We start from the raw sequence: 12219 nt of genomic DNA on the forward strand, positions 1-12219 counted from the left end.
ACTTTCCCGTGTTGTACGTCTCTGATAGTAGCCAGAGACGATTATTTACGATATGTCAAATTATTTTAAAGTATTCTTTTTTTAATAATTTATTCTTTGTTTAAAACTTTAAGAAAAATGTGTGCCCGGTACTATAAAACTATTTGACATATCCTTATGATATTTGGCAGAAAGTGTAGGTACTGTACATCCTACTAAATTATGTTAAATAATCGTTTCTGGCTACTACCAGAGGCGTACGACAGGGGAAAGTGAATGGTTGACCCTTCCCAAATTCTACGCCACTGATGAAACTGGTATTTTAGCATAATTTTTAGATTCTAGAATACTTTCTATGCAAATAACATACTCTTCATTAGTAACGATAAAGTCATTAGTTTTCGAGATATTTGAAGTTAAAAATGAAAAGGCACATTTATTTTGATTAATGTATCAAAAGCGTTTTTCCTTCGTTTTTAGCTTCAAATATCTCGAAAACTAATAGCTTTATCGTTACAAATAAAGAGTATATTATTTACATATAAAGTATTGGAGAATAAAAAAATTGTACTAAAATAGCAATTCCGACAGTGGCGTAGAATTTGGGAAGGGTCAACCATTCACGTTCCCCTGTCGTACGCCTCTGGTAGTAGCCAGAAACGTTTGTTTAACATAATTTAGTAGGATGTACAGTACCTACACTTTCTGCTAAGTATCATAAGGATATGTCAAATAGTTTTATAGTACCGAGCACACATTTTTCCAGTACCAGCACCACTTACCAAATTTCATGTTGTTCTCCCATGCCTGTCAGGAACTATTCAAAAATAAATAAAATACAGGTTTAACTTTGACACCCTGTAGTTTGGTTATTATCAACTTTTGTACTAAGATAAGTCAGCTTAAATCGACCTATTTTAACCTCAGGAATCTAAGGTTAAGCAATGGCCCATTCTTTACCAAACACCCTGTATAAAAGCAATATAAAAATCTAAAAATTAAAGGAATAACACAGAGAGCACAAAAAATCGCCGATATAACTTAATTAACCTATAAAATGCCAATAATGTCAAAGTTGATAAAAGTGATTAGTGTCAAAATTTTATAAAAGTGGAGTAAACTTGCCTGCGGTTGGACCAATTACAAACAAGCATTACAGCGCGGTAAATGAATCACTCCTCTTGGTTTAAAAACAAACTATAGCTACGAAAAGCTCGAAACGGAAGTCGAACATCAAGTGAATAAAGCAAACAGAGCCGCAGGTTACCTGAATGGAACAATATGGATAAATAAATATCAGAAAAGACATGAAAGGCAGAATTTACAAAACAGCCATCAGATCAATAATGACATAGGCCGCAGAAACACGACCTGATACAGAGAGGACAAAAAGTTGCTAGACACAGCAGAGATGAAAACCCTTCGAAAAGTCGACAGTAAGACACTATGGGATAAAGCTAGAAATGCAGATATACGATGGGGATATAAGGTGGACAACATTAATAACTGTGTAAAAACAGAAGAGTAGAATAGAACGACCACATAAGCCGAATGGCAATCAGAGTAGTAAGGATGGCGAGAGGCGGTTCCCCGATAAGAAGACGATCAGTGGGAAGACCATGAAAACGATAGAATGACAACTTACTGGAAGCACATTGAAAAAACAGACAGAGTCATATCAAACAGTTTAAGCCACAAACTTCAAATGACTCAGAGAGCTATGGAAAGGAGAATGCTCAATATCAACTTCAGTGATTGCAAATCCAATGAGAAAAGATTGGCATGTTAAAATGCAACTGGGCAAGCCATATAGTAAGAATGGAAGACAACCGTTGGACGAAGGGAATTCGTGAATGAGAACCAAGAGCAAGTAAGAGAAGTAGAGGCAGACCTCAAATCAGATGGACTTATGACATCAAGCAAATGACTGGCCAAGTATGGATGCAAAAGCAACGAACAGTAATGAATAGATACATCTAAGTGAGATTTGCATTCGACAATAATTATTGATGGAATAGCTGTTGAGGATAAAGATGATAATGTTGAAAAATTTACATTTCGTTTTCTTAATGAGCAAAATATTTTTGGAATTGAAATCATAAAATATTTGCAAAATCATAAGAAGTATTTCCTCCTTGAGATGAATAACAGCTGTTATTCTTTCTGACATAGACTGGATTTACCAGCACCTCTTCTAACGCTACCACAGTTTCAAACACGCCATAATTTTGCCTAATGACTCTTCCCAAGTTGTTCCCGAAATTCTCTATAGGGTTAAGGTCTCGGCTTCTAGGAGGTCAGGCTAATACCCGAATACCCATATCTGCAAAGTATTGCCTTGTTACCATAATTATCTGTGAAGGAGCATTACCCTGTATTTGGAAAAAATTTGTACCAACCAAAACTTTTTAAAAAAAATTTGATAGAAAGGAAAAAACTTTCTTTTTGGTCACAAAAAAATTTAGAAATCTTTTAATAACCGAATAGATAAAGGAAATTCGATTAAATCCAAAAAAAAGCTAAAAAGGGAAAACTTTGGAATTTCACGTGTCTGGTTAAATTTGCGGGCAGTGTATTATAGGTGCAAATAATATAAAATTATAACTTGGTACTTACATGAACCTTATTGTGATTGATATCTTTATTAATATACATAAATATATTATTATGTAACTGATCTACCATTATTTTTTTAGAAAACTGTTTTGCAAATGTTTATAACGCTCAAACCTCAACGATTTATATTAGGAATTAAAATAACAAAATTTCTATTTTTGGTTACAGGTAGTTCATCAGCGTCATCATCAGCATCATGTGAGTATTAAACAAATTTGCATTATCGACAATACTTTATAATAATACGGACTTGTTAATGTAATTACTGCCCACCAGATATTCTGCTTCGTTATCAAAAGATTTAAACTCATTAGACGCTATTCCTTTTTAATTTATGGTAACTGTTTCTTGCTCTTTCTTGGTAAATTGCTCTAACTGTGATAGTTTCCACGAGTACTATTATTACTACTGCTACTACTACTACTGAATAAGTTTAATTTCATATGAAAAAAAAAATCAGACTGCTGATATGATTTTAAGCTGTGTAAGCACAACCTGATTTCGAGTCAACTTCATTATGCACGGAGTCACCGCAACTTGACGTAAGATGCTTTATCATTGTCCGCTTTGCGTTTATCCCTATGCAGGGTTACCCTAATTGCATTTATCCATAAGGTTCTTCGTATTGGGCGATAGACGTCTCGACATTGAAATGACCAAACCATCTTCCATCTCTTTCTCTTTGGCGTCAATTGATGCAACACCTAGACTTCCCCTAATATATTCGTTTTTAATGTAATCCATTTTTTCACTCCTCATCAATCTAAGCATTCTCATTTCCGCCACATGTATTCGTTGTTTCCCTTTATTTTTAATTGTCCAACATTCAGTTCCGTACACCATAGCCAGTCTTATGTCTGTTTTATAGAATTCTCCCTTTAGTTTTATTGGAATTTTTCTGCCGCACAACACAGTACTCGCTTCCTTCCACTTCATCTCCATCTATGTTTTGATTTCTCTATAATAGCGATTCTAGGCACTTAATACTAATATTTTTCATAATCATTTAACCATCCTAAAACTTTTATTTGTAGTCACTTTATATTAAATTAACATTCCAAAAACTGTTTTTGTCCTTCTTCTTAATGCTTTCTCCATTACTGAAGGTTGGCTATATCTACAACAAATTGATCTCTATCTTGAGCTGTTCTTATTAACGAATGTGTGTCCATACCTAACGTATGTCCCTAAAGTTTTCGGAAAAAATAAATATATATTTTCTAGTTGCAAATTGAGTTTGTTTTATTAACTAAATACAGAAAATTAAGTCTACATATTTTAAGGTTTATAATATATTTTTATATAACAGAAAGAGTTCCGTGCTCTTTGATGGCACGTAAATTTGGTCTTGCATGTGCAATAAGCCTTTGGACTGTTTCTAAATCGATCTCAAGAAATTTTTGCAAAATCTATCGCCTTTATCTGATCTTTATTTTGGGCTTACCAGCCATTATTCTACACCATTCGACTCAAAACAGCCCAAAATTCTTCTATAGGCCTGGCCTGAGGCACATTTGGAGGGTTGTCGGGCTTGGGAACAAAATTTATATTTTGAGCAGTTAACCAATCTGTCGTTCTGGCGTAATGGCATAACGCTAGGTCGGCTAACAAGCTTTGTAAGACACCTGTCAACGTAAATGTCAGCATTTAGAGTTTCACCGCGAACACGCCCAACGAACGGCTGTGAAACACCAGCTTCTGAGATGGCACACCATACCAAAATGTTATCGGCAGATTTCACTTTTCCCTTAAACCTAACTTCGTTCGGTGCATCTTGTACATTGCGTGTATAAAATCCGTCGTTGTCCTTCATTTCGGAATTGGATAAAGTAAAATACTTTTCATCATCCATAATGAGAATTTTACCAGGAAAATAAATACGTCTCAATGCACAGCAACATCTAGGAATTTTTTCTAACTGGGCTGGTGTGTACTTAGGAGCTTTTTTCTTTTATATCGTTTTAAATTATTTCTAGAAATTATTCTACTTACAGTCATTCGTGAAACATTATATCTTCGGCCAACATTTCGCAAAGAGTTTCCTAATTGGTTCTCCATACTCTGAATTAATCTCTGTTCCCGAGCAGGAGTTAAAACTCTTGGTCTTCCACTTTTGGGCATATTAAGGAATGATATACCATTTTCACACTATTTAATTATCTGGTAAATCGTTGACACACAAATATTTTGAGCACTAAAAATTCTTACAATATCGCGTTTTGGTACACGTCCAACTAAACGATAAATACTTTGACGAACCTTAAATTTGTACGATATCTTAACGAACCGTATTTGTCAAAACTGACATTGTTTATATCGTTTCAGTTGTTTACTAAGTATTGTTTAAAATTGCAACTTGATCCAATGCTTTCTACCAATAATACTTTTAAATCTAAAATTTTCCGAAAACTTTAGGGACATACTTTATTCAGTCTGTTACATTGTTCATCCAGGAGCATTTTCTTTTTCCTGGACCTCTTCTTTTGTCCAACTAAGTTTTAAACCTTTTTCCTCAAGAGCTTGTGTCCACTGTTCTATTTTTTGTTTTAAGACGCTTTCACTATTTCCTATTAAGACTACATCATCAGCATATATTAAGCATCAGGGAATATTACCCAGTAATTTTGCTGTTATCTGATCCAAAACTAATAGAGGAAAACTAAGAATAAATTAAGGACTGGACACCGAATCTTGGCACAATGCAATTATTATCATATGAAATTTACTAGTTTCTCCCACATCTGTCCTAATATGCTTTCATAAGATTAATGAATACCATATTATTATATGAGCGTTTGTTTCTTTATTCCTGTATTTTCCCATCAACTGCCTTATAGCTTTAAGCTACGGTATGATAACGTAAGATGCTTTATAATACACAATAATATTGTAGGCAATTGTATAATACATATGTAGGCTATCATAATTTTCAAATTATGATAAACACGTTTGTTCTTCTGGTAAAAACAAATATCCGGTTTGTAATTTTCCCCCGCCTAATTCTCAATTTCACTAAATACTTACTACGCAACAGTTTTTTTTGTATTTGATGCTCTTTTCACTGCATTAATTCTCACATGGAAAGGCGAATGCCACTCCACTCAAAACTATTTTAGGTCGTCCGCACATGGGGCGACGCTCGAAGTAATCGACTCGATTCCAGTCGCGTAGATCTCTCCCTGCCACTCAAGTTCTTTCGTTGTGGCATTGAGCTCCGTAGACGGAGCGTTTAGGATTGCAAATCTCCTCGTCTTGTGCGACTCTCGTCCTTTGCGATCGGTAACGCACGAGAAAATTCGAGTGAGGCGCATGTTTCCAGTCATGAAGGGAAGTTTATTTTATTTGTTTTCTTCGTTTTTTGTTGATTTTAGTTTTTTTAAGATGAGTGAATATTATGTTCGTTGATTGTAGTGCTAGTAGCTTCGTGGAAGTATATTGTTTGTAATATAATAGTTGTTTATAATATAAGTGTTAAAAGTACACTTTTAAGGCACGCATGTGAAAGTTTGCAGAATGAGCGAAAGCAAGTTCTGCAATTCACATGAGTGCCTTAAAAATGTACTTTTTAACACGCATATCATACAATATTTTTTCTACAAACGTAATTATAGGAAAATATCTACAAAAAATTTTACTTGAACTTGACTGACATTCCAATTTTATATTTTTTTGACATTACATCAAAATTGCATATACGGTCAATACGAACTGCAGTGCCTTAAAAAAATTTTAAAGCACTAGTGCCTTAAAGTAGCATTTTTAACGCTCGCATGGAGTGCTAAAAATTGCATTTTTAACACGGTTGTAGAAAAAATTATGAAAACATTGAACCTTTTTTCTAGGTGATTATTATAAAATTCGTTGGGGAAGTAGAAAAATACCCTAAATTATATAATGCCCATTGTATACAAAATATACTAAAAATGTAATTATACCGTACTTTTTACAGATCGAAATAGTCGTTTTGGTTGATATATATAAAATGCGTTCTTCCTGGTTGGAAGATGTGAGCAAACTGAATGGACAAGTGTGCGGAGAGCAATCGCTTGTGCCACAGGGTTCGTGCAAGACGAGCAAGACGCGCGAACTTGGAGACGTGTCTTCGATCGACCCATGTGCGGACGGCCTTAAAGTTTTAAACTGTTAGAGAATCATGATTTAAATAGTTGTCTCAAAAAAAGTGTTTGCTATGTGTTTTACATTTTTCTTTTAGGTTTCATTACGTGGATTTTAATTTCGAATCAATGTTTCATTAAGTCCATACGTCGAACAGCATATATTACTTATCTATTTTTTTATTTTAGCATTCAGTAGCTCTTACTCCTCAGGAGGACCTGTAGATCCAAATATTCTTAACGATGTATATAAAAATGGAAATGGTGCATTCTCCGCCGCTGCTGCACATGCCGATGCAAATGGGGCTTCTGCCAATGCCGGAGCAGGCGCTTATTCTGGATCTTTCTCAACTTCCGGAGCTCAAGCTGGACATGCGGTTCATTTAAGCTCCGGTGGTCAAGGTGGAGTATTAGCCTCAGCCGGCTCATTTTCTGGTTCTGGTTCATATTCAGGATCATCACAGGGATGCACTACGGGATGTGGTTCTAATTCAGATAAAAATTTACTAATTGATATAAACGGTGATGGTAACTCTGGCGAAAAAATAACAATATCTGGCATTCAACCAACCATTCCAGATTTAGATCTTAATGAAAAAGGGTCCGCTTCCAATTCTGGATCAATTCAACCTCAAATTCCTGGAACAATACCAGTTATTGTTACTGCTCCACAAAATAAGCATTCTGGACCTGGTCCTGCAGGTATGATATACATATTTTCCTGAACAAAATTTATAAAATTAACACTAATAAAATTGTTAAATATCTATTATGAAGCCATGTGTTTATTGTTAATTAAAACTATAAAAAGGTAATTTTATTATACATTAAAGTACATTTTGTCAAACTAATATGGATAAGAATGATCAACACTATCAACAGTAAGGCTGTTATAATGTAATTCAATACATACAAGACCATTTGCAATATAAGGAGAATTTGCTACATCATTTCATGGCGATGAAATGAGTAATAAGTAATCCTTTTCTTTCACTGAACACTGATATGGAAATTCTACGAATATGTATTGAATAAAAATATGTAAGTACCTATATTAATAATTTTCTGCAATTTGGTGAATCATCAATTTTAAAATCTTTATGACCTACTAAGAAACGCACAGAAAATATTTTTTATATAACTTTCTAAAATTTAATAATACCTATACGGCTATACATAAATATACTGATGGCCAAAAAATGTGCACCACCTAGAACAAAAATATTTTTTAAAATGTATTTATGGAAGTATACATTATGATATTCTTGTTATTTGATAACATTATAAACAAATTTGCAACGTCATTTTCATCAAAAATCTAATTATGGGTGACCCCTCCTTGATTTTCTATACACTCTATATTGCGGAATACTCATTCAGATTATTCTTATTGCATGCCACAGGTCTTCTAAATTTGCTAGAATACGTGGCAATTGATTTAGGTTTCGAGCCACCATATCCCACACATGTTCGATGTGTGACAAATCAACTGATCTTGATGGCCCCTACAAAATCTCAGCCAGATTCCTTCATGAACTCCATGGTCTCATAGGTAATATGAAATCTTGCGTTATCCAGTTGAAAGATTGCATTTGGAATCGTTTGTACGTAGGGATGTAAAACCGGTTGCAGCACTTCACCAATGTATCGTCGAGCTCTCAGAGTGCCGTTAATAAAAACTAGAAAACTAGAGGTGATCTGCTTCCCAAGCATATAGAACCCCATAACATAATGCTTGTTTGTCTTGCTGTATGGCGTTTAACAGCCAAGTCTATATTATGTTTCTCACCTCGGGAACGTCTTACCCTTATGCGCTCATCAAAGCCACACAATCAAAACCTAGATGCATCACTGAAACAGACAAAATTCCATTGGTCATTCCAGTTTTGCCGATTTCTGTACCATTGTAAGCATCGAGCCTTATGGTGTGGAGTCAAAGGTACTACCAAAAGTGGACAGTAAGCTCTGTCCCATTCCCAGTAATCTTTGATTACCTATTATTTTTCTTGACACTACCCTTCCTTTAGCAGCTGCTAATAAACCATCTCTTATTTGATGTACACTGTCCCGTCTATTTCTGGAAGAAAGAACTCTAAGATGACGAAATTCATCCAGACCCTCTACCACAACGATAAGTCTCATCATTGGACCACCTCCAACCTCTTAACACAGTCGATAGATTAGCTTCGAGTCTTGGTGAAATTTCGTGTAAACCAAAACCGGCCTGTTTTATGCATACAGTGCATCTTTGGCATTTTAAATTTTTGGACCCCTCTGTGGCTCAGTGGTAGGAGCGCCTACCTTTCGACTCGAATGCCGGGATTTCGAATCTCACCTGGGTAGTGAATTTTTCGTTTATTAAATTAATAAATGAAAATATTTTCTATCCTTGTGGGATCGGTACTCTCTGGAGAGACTGCAGACGTTCGGATACAATTAGAGTCTCTTTGTGAAAACAATGACGTCAACTTTGCTAAGTAACAAGACATTTACTCTACAACATACTGCACATTACACTAGGTACCTGACTCTGGAAAATCCACTGTACCATGCCAATGACCATTAGTTGTCGATGCATTAAGCTAAAAAATTTTAGAAAAATGTTTTTGGGTAAATCCAAAACAATCCAAATAATTAAAAATTCAACTAAACTAAAGTTAAATAGATCAAAATAAGCTTTATCTTTTTTGTTTTTACGAAAAAAAAAACAAAAAAAAACTTTAGTTAAAGAAAAGATAGGAAGGTACTTAAAAACTTTATCATATATATATATATATATATATATATATATATATATATATGTATATATATATATATATATATATATATATATATATATATATATATATATATATATTCCACTCAAAAATATGTCTTGGTCTCGAATGTTGTTTTTGAGTGGAATGTGTCTAAGGATATTCAACCTCTCATCCTTACCGATGAGCCCAGAGAGGTTGAAGAGGGCGAAACACATTTCTAAGAACTAGTGTTTGGATTTTTAATTCTATTCAAAAAATTTTCCCAACCCAAAATGGTGGATGTGTGAATTATTCGTAAGGGGATTTCTCCACATTCTCTATTTCATTTAATTGATATCGTACGAGTGGTCGTTAAACCAATAACTTCTCATCTTTTATATATATATATATATATATATATATATATATATATATATATATATATATATATATATATATTTATATATATGTTAGATCACTAATCACGTATTTGACTTTTTAAAAAAAAAGTTTTATTTGTTACACAATAAGTTTACATAATAGTACAAAGTTAAATTAATTTAAAATGACTACAATAACTGGACTGGTCGAAGTTGCAGCTAAGAGTGGTCCCGGCATCTGAAAATGGCAATTTATAGGTTTGGTATGAAGTGCTGAATCGCTGTTCCCATGAGAATTGACCAACGGTTCGTACAAAGTTCATCTACTGCGTGCTCAGCGGTTTCTATGGGAATGGGATGATGAAATATGAAGTCGGCGAACTTAAGCTAGTTCAAGGTTAATATTTTCTCATATAACAGCTCCCCTTATTAGTGAAAAGTCAATGCCATTGCTTTGACTTTTACAGAGTAATTGGTGTTTCTGCTTCTTCTTCGCTCTCTTGTTGGACATTCGGTCTTCTTCTGAAGGAGGTAAAGCTTTGAAATTTCTGTCTAATGGAATTTCTGCGTGGTGCTGAAGTTGGAGGCTGATCCTGGGACAAGGAGATTGCAATTTTTGGAAATATTTTGGTTCGATATTTACAACAAAGGTATAAGATAGCTAGGATGATAATCAGGGATAAGGTTGATATAGTGAATAAGGGTAAATGTTCCTCGATGAATGATTGGCTCATGATATGGTCCAGTTCTTCCGAATATTGGTCCAATTTGTGTTGTGCAATATTTAAGTCATCTACGTTGATCTTACTGAGTTTTAGTGGTTTCAATTTTGATAGGTAACTCTTTGTCTCAAAATGGTCACAGCATCTGTAAGGTACGTTAACTGGGTGACTTCTATACGTAATATTTGTACATTTCTCGATTTGGTCTTTGGCATGAATTCTGGTACTGCCAATGAATGCAATACATTCGGGAATTAATCTTAAGATTGAATTTGTTTTGATTATTCGTGTAGTGACATCTTTTCTTGCACATTTGATTGTTACTGGTAATGGATCGGAAATGGTTAGCAACCATAAATTTCGGTCAATTTCTTGAACGTTGTAACCTTGTGCCAAGAGCATGGACATCTGGCAAGTTTTTGGCAAGTTGCTGAGAGGTTTCAAAAGCTGGGCTTCGCATATAGCATCGGTGTCTATGGGGTACGGAAGAATGTCTGTACACATTCTTTGGTTTTGACTGATTTGATTGCATTTTTCGGTGTCCGTGGGTAAGACATATGAAATTGAATCATCATCTCGCGCTATGTATTTATGAACAGTTGAAAGTATATGATGAAAACCAGTTTGATTATCTAATATTGGTATTGAATATAGTTGATACAAAGTGAAGATTTCGGGATCAACTAACGGAATTTCGAGAACGAAAACAATTTTTGAATCAAGCTGATAAGCTTGTAGTTTTATTATGTCAATATACTGAGCTATATTTGACATATAAGTGGGTAGAGGCAAAACGTTATTTTGTAATGACTGTGAGATTTCTTTTAATGCTTCCATTAAGTCTATGGGCGAAATAATAGAACTATGTAAAATTTGCAGGCGAGAGAATGTGATAGAATTTAGTATATCATTTAAATAATTTTCTAAAAATACGTAGCTTTCCATTAAGGACTCACATAAATCTAGTATTTGTAATTGTGCTTGGTAAAAGGAGATGTCATTATTAATGTCCAGAAGTGTAGTCTCTATAGTTTTTAAGTCGTTGTTAAAGGTTTCTTCGTCTATTTGCAATTTTTGAATAGTAGTGTTCAAAGTTTTTATAATTGAAGTGGTAACAGATATTTGATTTTTTAAGAGATTTTCAATTTGAGTTTCATCGGAGTTTATCTTATTTATACATTTATTAAAGTATTCGCCGTCAGAGGCGTCCAAATTTCCAGTAATGGATTTCCATATTGTTCCAATACCATTTACTAAACCGCGTTTTACGCGTTTATTATAAGGTACTGTGTCAGAGGTTATCTCTTTATATTTTAAGTTAACGGAGTTTGAGATTTGTTTTAGCAGACTAACATGTGTCTGTACTTCGGCTTGAAAGGCAAGTTTTCTCGGTGTATCCACGTTAATAAATTTTTCTAATAGGTTTTCCAAAATTTTGTCATTGTTGGATATTGTAGTTTTGATAGGCAATAATTCTTTGTAAACAAGTAAAGTCCATTTGTCGTTAGATATTCGTATAGTTCCTTTTTCATGGAAAAATATTCCAATTGTGTTATTAATGGGAGTGAGGAGAATTTGGGATTGGACGATAGAAAGGAGTCCATAGAATCTGTAAAGGAAAATTATTCAAAATAAGGTTTTAGTCTGTCAAAATTTACTTTAGAGGTTT

At 34.1% G+C, this 12219-nt stretch overlaps 1 protein-coding gene across 1 annotated transcript in view; it reads left to right on the plus strand.

Annotated features, from left to right (window-relative positions):
* LOC126881069 (uncharacterized) overlaps positions 1-12219 on the plus strand; it is a 77411-nt gene that overhangs the window by 33069 nt on the left and 32123 nt on the right. The window contains exons 3-4 of the mRNA XM_050645096.1: positions 2764-2793; positions 6900-7412. Of these exons, the coding sequence (XP_050501053.1) occupies positions 2764-2793; positions 6900-7412 (543 nt within the window). The remainder of the gene's footprint in view (positions 1-2763; positions 2794-6899; positions 7413-12219) is intronic.

The sequence above is a fragment of the Diabrotica virgifera genome, chromosome 1, assembly GCF_917563875.1.
Source record: "Diabrotica virgifera virgifera chromosome 1, PGI_DIABVI_V3a".
Lineage (NCBI taxonomy): Eukaryota > Metazoa > Arthropoda > Insecta > Coleoptera > Chrysomelidae > Diabrotica > Diabrotica virgifera.